Here is a 21,326-nt window from a genome sequence, read left to right as displayed (position 1 = left end):
CAGGGTCCAAGTTACCGGAACCATGAAACGTCTTTTGGACAGGTATATAGAGATATCACTGTAGCACTAATTTTATAAACGTGCGAATAATGTCTTCATGTTTGACCCTTTTTTTACAACAATAAATCAATAAATATAAAAAAGAGGCAAAATGAAAACCTTCAGAGAAACACATTTATTCACGATGTCCTTTTTTGCTCAGCTATAAAAAAATTACAATAAACAAGTGAAAAATAATTTTGACCAAGTCTCAATCACCACCAAAATCCTCCATGATGAACACATCTGGCAATCCAAACCGTCCGTGTGGAAACATAGCAAATGTTCTGCTTTAGTGTCCTGAAGACTTATGTCATTTAAAACACCATAATTACATTATTTAACCATAAACATTTTTTTTACTACATAAAAAACATTTACAAGAATATTTTGTGTCAGTAATAATAAACAGCCATCAAAACCAGACAGTTTCAACAAAACCAGACGTTCCTTTTTCTCCATGAAGATGCAGCTCTACCTCTGCCATGTTAATCTGTATTCTATGCGACTTTCAGGACACGCCTCCCTCTCCGTAGCGTTCACATAGCAGCAGTGGTGCTGCGAGAACGCCCTCGAGAAGCAGATTAGCGCAAAGAAATCAAGCTACATCTCAAATATTGGTCACAAATCATTGTTTACTTTCTATATATCATTCAAAACGACGCATCGAGATGCGGATCAGTAAATTACCATCCCCAAAACACCAACCAGTTCATGAGAATATTTTCAAAATGAAACGGATCCACGGTGTATTAAAGTCACGAAACTCGGAAAACTGACATCAAAAGTTTTTTGTTCTGAATGAAAGAAAATGAAATGGACACCTGACCATAAGATTATGTTCTACTTGAAAATATCCTATTCCACACTTTCCTATTCTGGGAATGTTCCAGTAGATTTTGGAGCTCATTGAGCTGGTTAGTAAAGTCAGATAGGTGAAGGCTTGTGGTGCAGTCAGAGTTTCAGTTCATCCCAAAAGTGTTCAATAGAGTTGGAGCGCTACAGCAGGCAACTCAAGATCTTCCATATCTGTTTTATCTAAGGGCATCATCATTCTGGAGCAGGCTTGGGTCTTCTAGTTCGAGTGAAGGGAAAATTTCATGACTCACATATGGCTGGAAAAGTTCTGACAAAAAAATAATCTTCAAATAAAATCTCTGCTAATTTGCTTAGTGATTGTTATCCAAAGTGTTTGGTTTCATACATATGTAAAGCAGGATGGTTAGCTGTTGATCCGGTAGTGAGATTGACACATTCCAGGATTAGTTACAGGATCTCAAATAGTTCATGACTGGTTTTAGCCTGTAAAATCAGTTTCAGGAATCTTTCCAATCGAACCAAAATCGGTGGCTAATTCCCCGTTAATCACATTTGTTTGCTAATATTTGCCAAAGCTTCCCTTTCCTTCATTCTCGATGCAGGAAAATGGAGATTATATATTCATTTCATAATTATGGTACGTTTATTTTTAACCTGTTCTTTTTTTTGTAGTCTAACCTACATTTATAAGCTCTTATAACGTTTCCAATGCATGTCTGTGGTGCCGAATGAAATTTGTTGATAGCGTACCGTTTGTTGAACATGTGCCCATTTTACATTCAGTCCCCATTTGCAGTTTGTATAACCCCCACTCTTCAGGGAAGACGTTCTAGTAGATGCTGGAGGTCACGTGTTATGGAGACTAGCGCCCCAATCCTAATCTTCTTCTTCTTTCGGCTGCTTCCATTAGGGGGCGCCACAGCGGATCATCCGTCTCCATACCACCCTGTCCTCTACATCTGCCTCTTTCACACCAACTACCTTCATGTCTTCCCTCAGCACATCCATGAACCTCCTCCTTGGCCTTCCTCTTTTAGCGAGGCCGCTTATTCGAGTGTTTGCGTTCGAGGCTCGCGTTCATTAAAATGACAAATAAAAACCAGCAGCAGCATGTTTTCCTGCAATTTTCCCTTCTTTATTTATTCAAAACAAATGCAGTACATTGGATGAAAAAGCCGGCGGCTGACAGGCACAAAACAACATACACCCAAAAACAATGAGTTCAAACATTTACAGTGCGTTTTTTGTTTTTGTTTGGTTTTTTTTTTTTACAGAATTAAAACCGAAGAATTATGAATTCTAATGATGAGTGACGATCCGCTCCAGGATGGAAAACATCACAGGGTTGTAGTTTACAACTCGGTTTTCAGGAGCTTCTTTGCTCTGAGCATGTTGTTCAGCACTGTTCAGGAGGAAATGAAAATGTCATTAGGGGGTGGATTTAAAAAATCTCCATTCTGAAGTTATTAGAACGAGTCCACTTACAGAGTTTCATGTCGTTAGGCTCGTAGGCGTACATGCGGTTGGAGTAGCGACCAGTGATGTCAGCACGAACAGTCATTGAAGGATCTGGAGGAAAAGAAAATGGTTATTTTTGGGAGAAGAAATATTTTTTCAAACTGTCGTCATTCAGGTAGAACCTACTCACCGACAAAGATGATCCTGGGAACGTACTGGCCATCAGGAGACAGATGCTTATCTGTGGTTTCATACTGTAATATACACACACAGATTTGACATCAGTTTCATCCTTTCACCCATAAAGCGGTTCACGTTAAACAATAAAACACTCACCACCAGGTTCAGGAGGATGAAGTCATCGTCAGCGATTTTCTGGATCTCTTTGTCTTCAGCAAAAGCTTTCTTCAGGGCTGGTGAAGGAACAGAGCAAATATTTGCTTACCTAACATTTGGCGAAGAGGTTGACCCGGCGCAAATAACCGCTTTAAACATTAACGCAATAGGAAATTCCTGAAGAGCAGGATTATGTCAAAGCTTACCCTGGCTGTGTGGGCACTCGTCCAAGTGGAGGATGACTATCAGGGGCTTGTTCCTGAAGGGAAAAAAGGATTTGCTGTTAAAAAATGTGGGTCCACCTGGATTTAAAATGAAATCGTTCATAGTGGTTAATGGCTTCGTTTCAGCAAATATTAATTGGACAATGAAGTTAATTCCAATTTGTAAAAAAAAAAAAAAAAATCTCATCCTGGATGTCCCATGAGATCTTTTCTAGAATCTGCCTCAACCGACTCCTACCAACACGCTTAGACAATCAGGTAAATTCCAGCACCTCATTTCTAGTCTGAGTAAAGAACCGGTTGAGAAACTCTATTTCAATGCAAGCTAAACATTTCTTACTGTGAGCGTGCCAAGAAGAGAGCCTCCTCGTAGGTCTGAGCCCAGATCAGCTGATCACCCCATCCTGAGAAAGCGAAAATTTTGAGTTACACAAAAAATAAAGAGATGATAAATCCAGACTATTTTACACGATGCAAAAAATCCTTACTAACCTCTGGACAGAGTCTGAGGGATACGTTTCTCCTTCTTGACTGCGTGCTTTTCAGTGCTTTTCTCCGGTTTCGCCATGGTGGTGGCCACGACCACCAGCACCAAGATTGCTGACACTAGTCCTTTAATCATCTTCACAGACTGCTCAAAAGGAGATCAATCCAGTATTAGAAAAGGAGGAAAGTCTCCTCTAACAAAGAGAGGTCTTGAAAGAGAAGAAAAAAAGAAGGGAAAGTCTCTCTCACCTGTTCTCAGGTTTCCCTTTTAGAGTGGTATGAGTGAGTATCTGTGTGTTCAGTCCCTCAGTCCTGCTGTGGTGTCTGTGGTCACCTGGGCTGCCTTTATACACCTGTGCACCTGCAAGCCCCGCCTCTTTTCTCCTTCATTTCTTTAACTATTCCTTTCCATCCTAAAAGAGTTCCTGTTTGCACTCATAATCCCCCTTAAATCCCCCTCGGGGTGCCTTTCTAAACATCAACACAATGCAAATTTTAAACAAAACGATTTATTCAAGGGTTTGCGTTCACATATTTTGAAATTGTATTGATTTGATTAGATTTGGCTCGGATCCAAGGCCAGGTCAGCAGCATGGTATTGAAACTAGGCAAAGCCTTTAATGATTAGGCTTTTTGTGATTGGCTCAGCTCGCAAACGTGATGTCAGGCTTGCGTTAATCCGCTTTCACTACCGGTGACAAACATCATGACGTGTTATTCGGAGTGAGGAAAAACAAAGCACCCTAAGGAACAAAGTCGTGTCATCAAATAGTATTGAAGAAAATGTATTTAATATGATGTGATATAGGAATTGAATATAGGACGTAATTATCATGTGACCTCTTTGAGTGTTTAAAGGCTCTGGCATGGTGGATCTGGTGTTGGATCTGTGATGATCTCAAATGTCCAGCTATTCTATAACTGTATAAGACTGTAGAAAGGACATTACTTATAATCTTGGTTCTTCATCTCCACTGTTCTGTATTGTTTTAAAGACTATAATCACACTCTTAAACTCACCCAGATGAGGATGGATTCCCTTTTTGATTCTGGTTCCTCTCAAGGTTTCTTCTTCATAACGTCTAAGGGATTTTTTCCTTGTCACATTTCGCTGCTCATCAGGGGCCACCTTAACTCACCTTAAGCGCTATAGAAATAAACTTGATCAGTGATGGAAAAAATATTTCCATTTCATTTTATTAAATTGCATTAAATGAAACCAACATGGCTACCATTCCATATGGAATTCCACACCATGCATTTCTCGTTGGAACCGACTTCACCATATGACAAGACGATGACCCGTAGCGTACATCCAAGCTCTGTAGAGAGCAAACAATCAGTTAGAGCCTACCTATCTATCCATCTATCCATCTATCTATCTATCTATCTATCTATCTATCTATCTATCTATCTATCTATCTATCTATCTATCATGGAATGGCCTGCCCATTCACCGCACTTAAATCCTATCTGAATGCTCTGGGATGAACTGGATCATTAAGAAATCTCCAGGGTGTAAAGCTGTTATTCATTCAGTGTGTCTCAAAAACCATAAAAGACCAGATGTTTCTAAACCTTCAGAGGCACTGAATATTTCTAAATTGTGGTAAAAACATGGATGAATCGATGCTGAGAAGCTCAGAAGGGCAAAACTTGATCAATTCGAACAAATCAAATCATGAAATGCGTTAATAATTGATTTATTATTCATTCAAATCCAATATTAGTTATTATTTAAAATATTCAGATGCAATGCAAATGAGAAACGGTATTATTATATACACAGTCAACTCTTTTTTGGAAATATATTTTACAACCATTTAAAGGACGCAATCCTGAACTGACGCTGTAATAAATGCTGTAGTCATTCTACAGGTGTCCTACAGAAAGTAGAGAGTTTGGGGCCGTTTTTTTTTCTTCTCCGATTTTGAATTATTGAAGTCAATATTGTTTTATTTATATATTTCTTTCAGATTTTCGCTGGAACTCCTATCTTAGCACAGTTGTTTGTTTTCCTGGTTAGAACCCGAATCAGAGGAAGGAAGAGGCTTTTCTGGCTGTTAATCTTCCAGCACTTAGAATTCCATTGTAGCACGAGATCCTTCACGTCTCCGCTCGCGTCTAACCGTTTCTCTTCCAGGCTCTGCTCAAGCTTGAGGTCTGGGTGTGTTTTATGTACACAGCCTTTTTTTTTTTTTAAAGTGCTTGTGTCCGTGCTACACAACTGAAATCCTCTATCTGAGCTTGCCCTCGAGGAGGAAGCTGGCTGATCGTTAACACGCTTTTTGGAGCACTGACGTGTCTGTAACTGACTCGTAGCCAATCCTTTAATGACACGTACGGTCAGCGTTGCAGTTTTGTTTGCTACGTATAAACTTTACACACACGTCAGGAGTATTTTCTGTAAGAAGAAATAATCCGAAAGGTGAAAAGTAAAATCTTGGAAATAATTATATGGACAGAAGAAATGGGACACCCGTCTTTTTCCAGCCGTATGTTCTTCTTCTTCAAGATGTTTGCATAAATTTGGAGGAACAATATCGTATGGGATGTTGCGTGAAATTTCCCTTCCGTTTGGATTGTGAGACCCAAACCTGCTCAAAGAAGATATGTCTTACATGGGTTGGAGTGGAACATCTTCACCTTCTATAGAGCTCTATGACCATATTGAGACAAATTGAAATGCTGACTGCTGACCCCAGGCCTCCTCACCTCACCTACATCGATACCACCATCTCCAAAACCTAGTGGAACATCCTAATGTGGACTGAATGTGGAACGATCATATGGTCAGGTGTCCAAAAACTTGTGGCAAAAAAATCACAAGTTTGGATCCAAACATTTTGTAAAAAAAAAAAAAAAAAAAAACTAAATGAATAATAATTCAAATTTAAATGGAGATTTTCAATGGTGCAGAAACAAAGTGTTGGTAAAATCCTCTAAATACTCTCCAGGTTCTCCCTTTTCTTACTACCAACACCTACAGCCTAAAGATCCATGAAGATCCATGAAGTCACTGAGAACTCAAAAACTTTAAGGATGGATTTGGATTGTAATTAATATTACCAGTTCAATTCAATACATTTTTATTTGTATTGCACTTTTAACAATGAACATTGTCTCAAAGCAGCTTTACACAGATAATGTGGTGATAAAAAATTGATATGTTCTTTATAAGTGTAAGTTTGTCCCTGATGAACAAGACGGTGGCGACTGTGTCAAGGAAAAACTCCCCGAGACGGCATAAGGAAGAAACCTTGAGAGGGAAACCCCCATCTGGGTTGCACCGAATGTCCATTTATTACATATAAATGACAGTTTAATGTTAACTACAGTCCAAATCCATCCTCAAAGCTCTCGTTCTTACTCCGGAATTTCATTGAACCACCCAAGGCGTTGAAGAGAAACTGTCCCCAGCTGCACGGAGTGGCCTCAAATCGAAGAGAACACTATCCAAAGGCAGGTCTGGACGACACGGGAAGATCCGCTTTACTACAATGACTCAGGACGCAACAGTTTTCCATTTAAGCGCCTATTAAAATAATGGAACTGAAATGATGGACATTTAGACGATGAGGTTCCCTTTTAAGTCTGGTTCCTCTCAAGGTTCTTCTCAAGGTTTTAGTGTTTTTTCCTTTGCCACGGTCTCCTCTGTTTTGCTCATTATAGAAATTAATGTACAATTATAAGGAATAAACATTTAGGCAATAAATGTACAACTTTGTCTACAGCTTTATTTGTGTGAAAGTGAATTGGATGCCTGGATTATCGTGTCTATGTGATAGACTCGCATCTCATCCAGAGTACGTTCCTGACTCACGGCCAACGTTCCTCAAATCCACCACGATCCCAACTGAAGACCAACAAAAGAATCTTGCTTTCTAGTTTTTTGGGGAAAAAAAATCTAGCCATCCCTGTGGACGTCCTCTAAAGTCGCCATCTTGAAGGGGAACAATGCTGGGGATTGAGGGCCGATTCAAAGCCTGGGATAATGGCGGTCCGATCAATGGCGTCTTTGTTCAGGGATCTCCGGGCTTCTTCTCCAGAGAAACCAAATGCACGATGTGCTTGGCATCATGGGGAGAAAAAATGTATAGCTGAAGTTTGATTAACACACAACAATCAATAATATAAATTTTGTATTTTATATTAATTTTAAGTTTTTAAGTTAAGCATTAGAGTCTTTTTTCCACACAATTAAGCATAAATGTACATTCAGGAAGTCTTTAGGATATCAGAAGGATATCAGGCATGTGTGAATGGGTGTGTGTCTTCAAACCCTGTCGCTCGTGTCAATATTTGCGTCTTAGGGCGGAGTGTTGAGGCCACTCCTGTTCACACACACACACACACACACACACATACACACACGCCCTGAGAACACGGATATGCCTGCTAGGAAGTCAGACGCATCAACGGATGCAACCACATTCGGTCACAGCGACAGGATTACGAGGCCTGGCTCAAACAAAACAAACAAACAAACAAACAAACAAACAACTTTTTATCCATTTTTAGTTTGATCTGGTGATAAAAAGTCATAAAGCAGTCATTTCTTTACCATTCACTCACATTTATGTTTAGGGACCACCATAGTGGCAAGTCATGCAGGACAAAATATTAGAATTGAAACAGATAGCATTATGTATAGTCTTAATACCTTATATTTATTAATATTTTTTTAATTCAGTGTCATTCCCATAGACATTTCCTTTTCAATAATCTTTCGATCATTTGGGTTGGGTTGCCAGGTATACGTTAGAACGCTGATCAGTTGCAGTTTCAAGTGCCTCGTATTAAGAAAAATGCAAGCGCGTTTGGAACATCATCTGGGATTGGGTAAAGGTGCATCAGAGACTTTGGAAAGGGTGAGGAAAGCTTGTGGAGAAGCTCCGCTATCATCCGCAGGAGTATACCGATGGGACAAGGCCTTCAAGGAAGGAACGAGAAGTCAAATCAAAAGTCAAATCAGTGGTCATTTTATTTATTTATTTTTTATTCACATGAAATTGACTGGTCAAACTGAATCAAAGATTTTACCTGGAAGTCCTTGGTCACTCAATTTCAAATTTTTTTTTTACGTGTAACTAGTCAACTTAAAACTTAACAGCATGATTGAAGTAACATTATCTTTATTGGTAATTTAAAAAAAAACATCTGGATAAGGAACGTCATTTTTACAGCCCCTGGCTTCTGGCAACTTTTTCATATTCCCAAAACATGAATCCTGGTTTATAAAGACACCATTTTTGTAGTTTGGGTAAAAGAGCCATTTCCACGAATGCTATAAAGAATGGAAAAATCTTGCGTACACTCACAAGGTGCACACTTCGAAGTAGACAATGTTAATTGTAGAACATCGGTTTCTTTCCTTCAGGACACAATTTTGTATTAAACGCATTCGTTTTAATCTCGTGAAGCTGCATTTGATGCACGGAAAACTCAGATTTATTTTTTAGAACATTTATTAATACACGTAGAAAAAAAACCTTTACAGATTTGAGATTCGCTAATAAATGTATATCTTCGTAATGTACAGGAAAACACAAACCTCTAGAATATAAACCAAACCTCGTCGATATAGAGGTAAAAAAAAAAAAAAAAAGATTTCAGATTTTTACAAAAATTAAAAAATGAAAAGAAAACAACAATGAAGTCCCACAAGAGACACAAAGGCCAATGTTTTCACAGAAAACACTAGAGTTGGCCCAGAGAGTGGTTCAGAGCCTCGGGCTCAGTTTAGCACTGGCCTACGAGCGAATACGTGACTTAGCAGGACTCGTCACAGCTTGAGGGGGTGTGACTGCATGGATATACACACACACACACACACACACACACACACACACACACACACAGAATGAAATGACTAGGTATGAATCATCATAATCGCACACCTGATTGTGAAAATCTGTCTTTTTTGAACAATTTTTAAACGTTAATAGGGAACATTATTATGTTAAGCCATACACACTTTGTGTGTGTGTGTGTGTGTGTGTGTGTGTGGATCCAGCTTCATATGAGCCAGGCAGACGTTGAAATTAAAATGGAGAGGTCCTAGAATACCACAGGTCACAGCGGAGAGGCACTGTGTGTAACCTAGAAAAATAATAAAGCGCGTTTTCTCCTCGTCAATTAAAAGAACAAACAAAACACGGGAACACATTCACACTTCCATGGTTCTGTAGTGCGGAACTTAATAGTTTCGAGAGAGGGAAAAAAAAAAAAGTACCACCAACGCAAATGCGACGCAGTGTAACATGAAAAGGAAGCTGCAACAGTGGTCATCAAAAACAGTGGCACGTTCTTCAGCAGAGTTAAATCAGTGTCCTTCATATGACCACAAAAAAAACAAAAAAATAAAAAGACCGGATATCTACACGTGATCTGAACACTGAGTTAGTTTTTTTGTTTTTAAGCATATTTACACAGAAAGAGCCTATTTACACACAATCACCAGAGGCTGTAGGTTTCTCTCAGGAATAAAGTCTGTGCGTTTTTCATTTCCGTAGACGCGGACGAGAAGAAATCGTGTCTTTCTTGTCGTCTTTTGATCGGGCAGCTGTAAACACTGACGAGGAATCAGACGGTATAGAAGGGGGGGGGGGGGGATTTATGCGCTCTACCGCCCTCTAGTGCAAGAAAGCGGTAGGATCGCGACCAGTCTTGACAAAGGGGCTGCTCTGAGTTCATTAATGCCCGTGCTGGGGGGGTAGAGGAGGACCGTTCACTCCCGGGTGATAAAAAGCGCAGTTGTTTTCATATCTGCAGTTCCCTTTCATCATGAAATGGCGACACACGGGTCTTTTGGACATGTCTGATGAGGAAAAAAAGAGGGAAATATAAATATATTATACGTTCAATATAAATTAAATCAATAACAAAGAAAAAAAAAAGTACCACCAACGCAAATGCGACGCAGTGTAACATGAAAAGGAAGCTGCAACAGTGGTCATCAAAAACAGTGGCACGTTCTTCAGCAGAGTTAAATCAGTGTCCTTCATATGACCACAAAAAACAAAAAATAAAAAGACCGGATATCTACACGTGATCTGAACACTGAGTTAGTTTTTTGTTTTAAGCATATTTACACAGAAAGAGCCTATTTACACACAATCACCAGAGGCTGTAGGTTTCTCTCAGGAATAAAGTCTGTGCGTTTTCATTTCCGTGACGCGGACGAGAAGAAATCGTGTCTTTCTTGTCGTCTTTGATCGGGCAGCTGTAAACACTGACGAGGAATCAGACGGTATAGAAGGGGATTTATGCGCTCTACCGCCCTCTAGTGCAAGAAAGCGGTAGGATCGCGACCAGTCTTGACAAAGGGGCTGCTCTGAGTTCATTAATGCCCGTGCTGGGGGGGTAGAGGAGGACCGTTCACTCCCGGGTGATAAAAAGCGCAGTTGTTTTCATATCTGCAGTTCCCTTTCATCATGAAATGGCGACACACGGGTCTTTTGGACATGTCTGATGAGAAAAAAAGAGGGAAATATAAATATATTATACGTTCAATATAAATTAAATCAATAACAAAGAAAAAAAAAAAAGTAAAGCAGAACATAATCTTACCACCCATGTTGTTGTGCCCACCGCGTGGTCCTCCTCGTCCTCCCGGCCTCTGAATCCTTGATCTCCGCCTCTTCCTCTCCCGCGGTGGAAATGGCCACCCCGGTGTGGTCCTCCGCGCATAGAGTCGTCTCCCCAGTAGTTTCCGTTGTCCCCTCCTCTGCCCTGAGGTCCGGGGGGAGGGCCCATCATGCGTGGACCTCCTCCGCCGAACGGGGGGCCGTGCCCGTGAGGAGGGGGAGGGGGGCCGAAGTGAGGACCGCCGGGCGGCTTGTTCGGTGGGAATCCGCCGTTCATGGGCATCGGCATGTTCATGTTGTTGTTGTTCATGTTGGGGCCGTGGCCGAGCAGACCTGCGTTCACTATTAATAAGACAAACATAATACAAATAAATATGCGATGGAGAGTCTCTACTGGGTTTCTGGCGGTCGAATTTAAGGCTTTTTAAGACCATAAAAAAGGTTATTTAAACCGATATCGCATCAGAAATCACACAAATATGTTCCGTAAAGTCCGTTTTACATCTGAGGCACGGTTTCAGAGACGTTTGTGTCAATAACTGCATGTTTGTATAATACAGCAAATTATATTTGGACTAGTTAAAGAAAGAACTAAAACACAATGGAAGCAAACAAACAAACAAAACACGCCAGGGTTTAATCTGAATCTGCTTACTGGGTGGTGGGTTTCCCTGTTGGTTCTGGTTCTGGTTCTGATTCTGCTGCAGAGATCCCAAAAGCTGCTTGATCTTGTCAGAGAAATCGGGCTGCTTAATGAGGTCCTCCGCTGACTGATTAGATCCATGAGCACCCTGAAAAGAAAGAAAAAAAAACCCCATCAAGGACAAATCGATGAATTATCGGCCACCAGAGACAAACAGGCGGATGAGGGGATGTTCGGAAACGCACCATGATGGAGCTGAGGAGTTCTTGGACGTTCATCGCTGGATTGTTGGGAGGTGGAGTGTTGCTCTGTGCTTGAGGGCTGCGACCGCTGTTCATACTGACCATGAGATTAGCGAGGACAGGAGGCAGTTTGGAGCCCTCCTGGGCTGCCTGGGGGGGACACGACGCAGGAATATCTGAGGTTTCCATGTAGCTGTCATCAGTCATCGCACATTCCTGAACCGTCAAAGAGACAGAGGGCATTCAGAGTTAAATAATTAATCGGCAAACAAAAGATCTACAAAAAAAAATCTATTTTACACCAAAAAGAGGCACAAATTAAAAGGCTTCAATTTAAAAAGTACCTCATCCAGAGGAATGAGACGTGGCGGCATTGGCTCATAAGACTCAGGGTCTGGCTCATGTGGACTGTCTGGGACACTAAACAAAAAGACAGGGACAAATTTAGACAATAATAATCATTTAAAAATAAAATCATGAGACATTTCCACATGAAGGACACTCACCTCTCCTTGTTGAGGAAGATCTCCTGGAGGATGCCCATCTCTCGGTCCCTCTGGGTCATCTTCTCACTGCTGTTGGACCCTGGAGTGACCAAACAACCGGATAGGGTGAGAGGTCTCGGGGGCGTCCAGGGCACCCGCTCTTCCATGGTGTCGTGTGAGAGTCGACGGGCCATCTCGAACGTGTGCCGGTCCATCATCAGCTCACGCTTGGCTGCTTCACCGAAGTCCTTAATCTTATTGACGTTTACTGAGGAAGGAAAGACGCGAGTTATCGGCTGCTTTTATTTGAATTCGTGAACAGGAGCGATACAGGCGGAGACGGGGGCGAGACGGGCTTACCTCTCTCGGTCTCGTCTAGATCGAAGTAAAAATATTCCTTGAGCTGCTCTTCTTCAGCCCAGCGAACGCTCTTCTTTTTCTTGCCTTTCTTCGTCAGGCTTTCTTCCTCTCCGCGTGGCTCTGAAAGTGCGTTAGGTTTGTCTGTGTGAGAGAAAGGGGGGGGAACATTTTTTTTAATGGAGCGAGTTACAAAAAGATCTCCACAATTCGGTCACGTTCAGTTACACTCGTTTAGGGTTGCAAAAGCTTTTCGAGACTGGAAGCCTTTCAAGGGAATTAACGAGAAAGACTGGAAATAAACTGGGAATAGAATTTCAGTTGAATTTCTACCCTGCACATTCATCGATCAGGGTTATTGAGGCCACGCCCCCTACACCTCCCCCCCACGTGCATTCCTCCATAACACAACACATCATTTCTTAAATCCTGCACACGAAATAACAGTTCATATACATTTCTCCGTGGAAAGTTTCTGGACATTTTACACCCCTTTGCAATTCTGTACCCGCTATTAACTGGAAATCCTTGTAATAAGCCTCTGTGATGTGAGCACGGTCGGTGAACTTACCGGTGTCCATAGCCTCGGGGTCCTCAGTGGGGACAGGCGTCCCTGGCTGCTCCAGGTCTTGGGGCTCATGTGGAGGAGTGTGAGATGCAGGAGCCTCAGGGGAAGAAGGCTTGGCCTGGGTGCTTGAGTACGACTGTGGCTTGCTTTCAAACGGACATGGCTGTGGAGAGAGAAAAAAAAAGGTAGTAAAATACATAAAATTCTGCAGTTTAATTTGATTTCGCTTCAAAAAATAAATAATAAATTTACAAAAAAAAAAAAAAAAAAACAAAGAAGGAAACATGATTCTACCTTGTTTGAGGTAGGCGAGGCCGCCTTTGGTTTCTTTTTCTTGATCTTGATTCCAGGCACAGGAGCAGAATTGAGGGCGTCCAGAAAGCCCAGACTCTCCATAGCTAACAGAAGAGACAAAACCAGTTAAACAGGTTATAATAATTATAATAGAGCGTGCATGAGACGCCATAAAGGTATGCTTACGTTGTGGAGGAATAAGCTTGACTTTGATTTCTTTGGCTGAATTGGGGGTGATGTTGAGAGGCTTGTACTTTTTCTCCACAGGCGGCGCGTCTGATGCAGCAGAACTGGAAGGGGCGACAGGACAAGGGATTCAAATTTTAACCATATCACCAGCAGGGGGCAGCAGATGTAACATGTTGACGTGTAAGGAATGTAAATGCAGGGCAGAAAACTTACCTCGGCCTCTTAAGGACAGCAGGTTTGATGTTGTATTTGTCTCCAAGCTGGGGGACTACAGGGACTTTTTTCGTAGGGACGGGTGTTGGAGTCTCTACTTCCAAACCTGTTTGATACAAGATACACAAATTAAATAACAAACTTTAGAACATCACAAAAGAAGAAAAAAAAAGCATATTAAACGAATGCAAAAAAAAAATAAAAAAGCCGGGATACAGACCTGTGGAGCGGATCTTCGCATGACTGGGTGCATGGGCCTTTGGTTTTTCTCGTTTCCTCTCCTCTTCTGTCACTTTCTCACTAGTCTTTACCTCAGGACGCACTTTGATATCCTCCTTCTTACGTTTTTTGTCTGAAAAACATTAACGATAAACATTGGAGGATCCCATAAAGGAAAATACACTTGTATGTTATGACACAATGGTTGAGAATGAAACGTGACGGGGTGTTGAGATCCCCACCATGGATGAGATGAAGGAAGTGGAAGGCTGCGTTACCGTTGGGCGAGGCGCCGCTGGCGACGCTCTGGGATCGGATGATGGCCATCCAACCTTCGACGAGTACCAAGGCGAGCTTTCTCAAATCTGCGAGAACAAACCCGACGGTTAGAACTGTGCAAACGAGGGAAAAACCTCCACAGAGTGGATTGTGGGACTGGGAATTGTTACACTCTTACCTTCAGTCTCTCCGCTCTTGCTCAGATGCTTGACCAGCTTCGCTGTGTTGTTCTAGGATGAGGATAAAAATATTGATTAGAAAATACTTCAAAATGCGTTCATGTAATTAGAAGTGGCAGGAGCTTGAAATAAAGTTCTACCTGTTTGAGATGGTCCACTGTGAGAGGCAATTTTTGCAGAGTAAGCAGAATAAGCTGTAACATCGGGGTATTGGTGGTGGTCTTGGCATAAGTCAACCAAGAATTCAGCAACTTATAGCCACCAACACGGATAAATCTGTGAAGCAGTAAAAATGTAGTTTCATTCGTTTAGAGTACAAAACTGTAGCTATGCATACACGTGTAGAAATAGACATACGTACCGATTAAGGATGTCATGTGACTTGGTCTGCAGTAGGATATTCAGATACATGCACCTGCTGACCATTTTATGGGAGGCCTTCATGAGACTGCACACACAGAAAAAAGGGAGCAATCGTGAGTTTGGCAAATTTGGCCTCTTTCAATCCAACCACCTGCATGTCCCTAAACCTCCTCCTTGGGCTTCCGCTTTCCCCCATACTCATCATTCTTCTCCAGAGGTTTCCCTGTGCCCCTTTTTGCACGTAACCAAACAAAAACGTCCCCTATACCCAACTCAATCCTAATCCAGTCCATCCTCGTCCCTTACAGCATATTCAACTCTGCCTCCTGTCTCTAAACCCTAAAACATAGCAGGTCTCGCCACAGCCTTTCACTCTTACACATACCCTTCTATCATAAATCAGATAGGGATAACCGAGTTAAAACAATTAAATAAATAAATATACTTGTTCAAGTCTCACCTGAATACTTTGGGAACGCCCTCCAGGCTTCGGAGCTCACCATCCTTCCCCAATAGGTTCTCCACTCCTTTCAGCACCTCCCTGGGGTCCACTGGGCAAACTGCCATTGCAGCCTACACACAGGCAGAGAGAGAGAGAGAGAGAGAGAGAGAGAGAGAGAGAGAGAGAGAGAGAGAGAGAATAAGTGACACTTGTGCAGTGACTGAAGCTACACAATAGCTGTTACTGTTGAGTAGAAGCGTAATAAGTGAATCACTTAGGCTTAACCCTAAAGATTGGAAGATGATTTAGAGAGCTCATTGGAACACAACATACTACGCACAAGGCCTGAAATCGACTTTTCATGCTTTACTACAAACTATAACCACTGAAATGCCCAATATAATGATACTGCCTATCAGGAACTTCCAGTCGGCTGGCGTTCTTGTTCCATCGGACCACAAACGCATAGTTTTAAACCTAGTCGAAATGCAAGGAGCTGACTGCTGAGCTCGACTGTACGGTTTCATCACAGCAACAGACCTCAGGCCAAAGTCAATCTCTGATCTAGCAGACACCACAACGATGAAACGCTGATGGGACAAGCTGGGTCATGTGGCCCAAAATCGGCATGACACTTTCCATAAGGTGGTTCGTGAATTTGACTGCTCGAAAATGAAAGCGCTGGCATTTGAATGTAAAAAAAAAGGCACGCAAAAAAGACACACAAAAGCTCCGAGCAACACTGGGTTTGTTTTGGACAATTACAAACAACAAAAACACAATAGTCCATTTGAAAGTCAAACAACTTGAGTGAAATGGAGAAAACGGAGGTGTAATGAACATCACAAACAAAATGACTGCACTAAAATATGATTTCTTTTTGGCAAATTACACTGCTTTTATATATATATATTTATATGATTAAAATATACTTGCATATCATTAAAAACTGCATGTTCTAGGCCTTCGAGAGAGGTAGTGTCTAATACAAAACCCTTGTGTTATTATTGTTCATAACATGCAACATATTTACTGGGGTACAAACTTTGCCTGTGTATTATTACATCCTTCCTCCAACACGTGACCCACCTGCTTTCCTTATCATGAGGGTGTATGTAAATATTTGAAAGCAAAAGCAGACCTGATTCCTGACATGATTATTTTTCTGAGCCTAGTTAAAACTAAAACTAAAATCTTATTTGCGAATTTATTTCATTGCATTTCGGTTACAGAAGAGTTTAGAAAATGACAAGTACTCAAAATAAAAAATGCTTGGAGAAAAATGTGGAGAGAAAAAGAAAAAAAAAAAGCTAAAAACACTGAACAACAGTTTTATTGTTAGTCAGCTGATTTTACTGGACCTGTGATTACTGTGATACTCGTTGAGAGTCACTTCGATTGCACAGATATACTCAGAATACTTGAGTTCTGATCTCTTTCAGGAAGCTTTTGTGGAAAATTGATCATGTTTGGTTGAAAAAAAAAATACAAGTCAAAAAGAGAACTGAAATGGAAATAAGTCAAGTCAAACACAGTGCATTAGTCATTAGGATGTGAAATACACACTGTTTCTGAAGTAAGTAGAAATAAAAACTGGTTAAGGTGAACATCTAATGCTATCTATATTACTACACTTGTATAAAAAAATACTTAATTAAATTGTAATGTGTGTTTGTTTGTGTATATATGTATATTATATATACATATACACACACACACACACACACACACACACACCTTATTAGGGACTCATCATATACATTCATTTACATACATATATTTTTTAAGTAAAACACTTTATGGATTTCAATGTAACAGCTGCATTATGATCAAGACTGTAAAAAAAAAATTATCTATATACTACAGTGATGCCAAGAAGTCAAAATTGTTGATTAATCAATCAATGGAGGTGATTGATGATGTTTACAAGTAGATGGAACAATGAAATCATTCCTTTTACTTAATGACATGAAATTATATGTGAATAAAAAGAAAAAAGGGGGGAAAAAAGACCACCAAAACGTTACTAATCATTAAAAACATTTTATAAAACGTGTATGAGTAATAAAGTATTTGCAAATATATATAAATATATTAAAACATATCAATAAAACAAAACTGTCTATATGAGAAAATCATGCCTCTGTTTTTTTTTTCTCTCGGGGAAGCAGTCGAATGGGCGGGGCGTTGGGCGGAGCAATCGCGCTCTCGCACCGCCCACTCCGCGTTGTCAGGCTTTAAGAGTCTCCTTCGGCCGTTCAGTGTAAAGCAGAACCCAAAGATTTCCGAACACACACACACTTTTTTTTTCTTACACTGCACAATACAAAAACTACACCGGGCTCCATATTAGACAACGACAAAAGGCCTTGTATATAAATAAAACCTATGAGGTAAAGATCAGTATTAAACTTTAGCATGCAAGAAAACACGTGTGTGCTCTAATAATGAATGTATACTATTTTTTTTTTCCGAGTGGCATGAAGGGATTTAAAAAAATAATAAGTACATGAGGAAAATCATGTTGTGTCTTACCCGGAAAAGTGTTGTTGGAGTTTAATTTTTCAGTATCGACCTCCGTTACACGGTACAATACACACTCCTGAAAATGTCACAACTGTTACACAGAGTAAACAAAGCCGGCACGTACTAACAGCTAAACGAGGGGGCCTGAGAATAGAAAGTTTTTATGACGGTAGATTTTGTGGTAATGGCAACCCATTACAGTACATCTCAGAAGCTAAATAAAGGAATGAAAAGAGAAAGTTATGAGGATCGCTATAATCCCTGATTACCACAAATAGGGATGATCTATAATTTAGGTCATTTCTAATAGTATAATAAAGATTAAAAATAAATAAATTGAACATCCAGTAAGAAATCTGCGTGGCATTTTTAAAAAGTAAACTACATTGTGTTTAAAATGTCTATAAAATTATATATATATATATTAATTTATATAGGTGTACATATATAAATAAATATATATACACACATTATATATATATATATATATATATATATATATATATGAAGCCCTGCTGTGGATCTCGCCATGTGTCTGGGTGAAGCCCCGCCCCCTTTCTTCCTTTAACTCTTCGTGGAGAAGGGGCGCATGGGCGCCATCTTGAATTCAACAAACAACCCTTTTCAAAAGGTCCTATTTATAATTAATTCGCCCGGAACTCATTTACACTCGCGAGAAAATCCTAAATTAGGCAAAAAGGACTACTCCGTGAATCGATTCTGGATTTTAAAAACTCAAACAAAAAACACCCTCCAAGGACCCGAACGCGAGCTGCCGCCATTATGCCACACACAAAAAAACGACAACCTGTCCGCCATTTTTAAAGCAAAACTGACAAAAGAAAAGGGGATTAAAACAAAACAAAAAAAAACCCTCGTCATTCCGCAGCTAAAAATTTTCCTAAACCGTATATTTATATGGTTTATTTGACCCGTAGCTACAAAAAATAAAGAACCAAGCCAAAATAATCACATCAATTTATACATCCACAGGCGTCACCGTGTGCAATCTTTATGGGCAGATTGCGCTGAAGTGTCCCAATGAGCTCTCTGTCCCTGTTTTTCAACCAAATTTTGGACCACATCCTGCTGTATGCTGCGGCAATCTTTATGAACAGATTGCTTATGAGAAGCGATCGCTAGCTTTACATTTATTATATATATAGATTATGAATTAAGAGTATAAATCCGTCTCACACACACAAAGAGAAGCAGGGCGTTTGCTGCCTTTGCGGTGTGAGCTCATCCGCTAACCAGCTAACTTCCCTCGCTTGTATCATTAAGACATGTAAAACCGGTTAATTTCGATTCAAATCGGTTTGAAAGGAAACACTTACTATTTATAATTCTCCTCTGCGTCTCGGGTACCTAATTTTTTTTTGTGCTTAAGAGCAATTTTTTTCTTTAAAGACAGTTCAAACTGTCATCATTATTTGACTGAAAATGACTTTTGGATGGGAAATGATGTGGCTAGAATGCTAGCTTTTTCCTTCTTGAATAAATCTGGAGCAAAAAAAGAATAGTAAAAAATAGAAAAAGTCAAATGTCCGTTAATCGAGTAGAGAAAAACATTTTTTTAGGGGATTTTTTGGTCTTGGAAAAAAAAATCCTCGACGTCAAGAGCTTCAATTGAGAGTCGCTTGATACCTGAAACAAAGCACAAAGAACAAACGTCGATTAAGAAAACAAACATTATGTTAGAAATGGGGTGATGTTTAGAAGAAAGAAAGGGGGAAAAAATCAAATTAAGTTGAAATAAAACTAATCCCGTAGGTATTTATAAATATATTTTTTTAAAAATTGTAGTCGCATTCTCCAACTTCGACACTTACCTCAGACAAGTCCAGGAATGAACGAGAAGGGTGGGGAACGGGTTTTATATACCGATGACGTCATCGGGCTTTTGGCGCATGCGCCACAGCTCCCGGGCCGAAGTGAGCATGCGCCAAAAAGCCCCATGACGCTTGAAACGGTCGACCTTTTGTTCGTCAAGGACATTCGTCCCCACCCCCCATCATGGCCCCTGTTCCTTTATATAACAGGAAAACAACAGAGGGAAATACATACAAAGAGCAAGAGAACAGAATCAGTATACTTTTATCTGAGTTCAGTTTTAGCATTCGTCACTTTTAACATTGGGCAATGTTTCAAAGCTGCTATGCAAATGTAACTAAATTATGAATATTCATTACTGTTATAAATCAGTCCATATAAGTTTATCCCTATTGAGTATGACAGTGGCAAACAAAAATGTCTTAAACTGGTATGAGGAAAGAACCATTAAAGGAACCGGGAGTCATCATCCAAAACACTGAATATCCATTCAGTACAGTTCCATCATTGTTAAAGTTATCAAGTGTTCCCTGATCAATGCTTGAATGCAAAAGCAGTTCACAGTTTCTTGTATTCCTCAGACATTGTAACCGCCTGTCCAAATCCGTCTTCATGGTTCTTGTGGTGCTAAGTAACTTTATGTATCAGTGGTACCACAGGAAGATGTTTAAGAATATTATGGAGGAATGGGGTAACAGGGAGAGAGAGAAAACCAGTATGTATACTCATTGTTCTCTTAAAGTTAGAACACTATGCAGAATAATCAGGGTGAAAATAAAGACTCCAGCAGGAATTGATATGACACCATAACTATACCCTGAGTTCAATGATTATAGTGTGATTTCTAGTAGAATCAGTATATCTAAGACGCAAATGATGATTGCAATATATACAATTACGCACGAACATGCCAAGCGAGAGAGTGGGTAAGAGTCTGATGGTCTCTGATATTGTAACGAAGGCCATGGCTGTACCAGTAATTACTGGCTTGGAATATATACACATATAACGTTTTTCACGTATCTGTAATCTTACTGAAGTATTTCCATTTGGGGAGACTTTAACCTGATTACATTTGAAAGTCAAATATTGAACTTTTTTCTCAGCTATATTTTGCGAAATCAGTCGTTCCTTTTTATTTATGAGTGGATAAAAACTTAACTGGTCAAACATGCAGCAAGCCACCAATCAGGATCAGGTGTCTTGGTGGTATCTACTTATAACAAACATGCAGTTCAGCATAAGTTCAACAGCAAGCAGAACATTTTAAGAGGAATAAATGATGGAAGAAATTCTAACTTGCCTTATTTCTAAGAATTACATGGTGTTAAAGTATGGAATGGAAGCCATGTTGGTTCAGTATTCCTTTCACCCAGACTGGGCAAGCCATACCATGATCTATTTGCTCTCGGGGGAGTGGTAGTTTAGTGGCTAAGGTGCTGGGTTGCTGAGAACCATGTTACTTTAACACCATGTAATTCTTACAAATAAGGCCATGGATGTTGTGGCAAGGTGAGCAGCCATTTACACTCTCCACCTCTGA

General features: G+C 40.2%; 2 protein-coding genes across 2 annotated transcripts; both read right to left on the bottom strand.

Annotated features, from left to right (window-relative positions):
- Positions 1–1,971: 1,971 nt before the first annotated feature.
- Positions 1,972–3,749, bottom strand: agr2 (anterior gradient 2). The gene is made up of 8 exons (XM_046844342.1): positions 3,612–3,749; positions 3,369–3,507; positions 3,217–3,280; positions 2,859–2,911; positions 2,653–2,729; positions 2,507–2,570; positions 2,344–2,427; positions 1,972–2,260 (listed from the first exon to the last, which is right to left on the bottom strand). Exons 2-8 carry the CDS (start codon positions 3,496–3,498, stop codon positions 2,211–2,213), a joined length of 522 nt encoding a protein of 173 aa, XP_046700298.1. The 5' UTR covers positions 3,499–3,507; positions 3,612–3,749; the 3' UTR covers positions 1,972–2,210.
- A 6,879-nt stretch (positions 3,750–10,628) lies between these two features.
- On the bottom strand, positions 10,629–19,916 carry ppp1r10 (protein phosphatase 1, regulatory subunit 10). The gene is given in 20 exon segments (XM_046844339.1): positions 10,629–10,832; positions 10,935–10,979; positions 10,982–11,293; positions 11,607–11,742; positions 11,840–12,052; positions 12,181–12,256; positions 12,343–12,589; positions 12,682–12,822; positions 13,250–13,409; positions 13,541–13,644; positions 13,727–13,830; positions 13,943–14,048; positions 14,163–14,294; positions 14,440–14,526; positions 14,619–14,670; positions 14,760–14,895; positions 14,981–15,067; positions 15,443–15,555; positions 19,288–19,597; positions 19,783–19,916. Coding segments are annotated over 18 exon segments (2,370 nt in total). The 5' UTR covers positions 15,550–15,555; positions 19,288–19,597; positions 19,783–19,916; the 3' UTR covers positions 10,629–10,707.
- Between the last annotated feature and the right edge of the window lie 1,410 nt (positions 19,917–21,326).

Source organism: Silurus meridionalis, chromosome 29, assembly GCF_014805685.1.
Source record: "Silurus meridionalis isolate SWU-2019-XX chromosome 29, ASM1480568v1, whole genome shotgun sequence".
Taxonomy (NCBI): Eukaryota; Metazoa; Chordata; class Actinopteri; order Siluriformes; family Siluridae; genus Silurus; species Silurus meridionalis.
The sequence above is the reverse complement of the archived record's forward strand: the minus strand, read 5'-3'. Positions and strand labels throughout refer to the sequence as shown.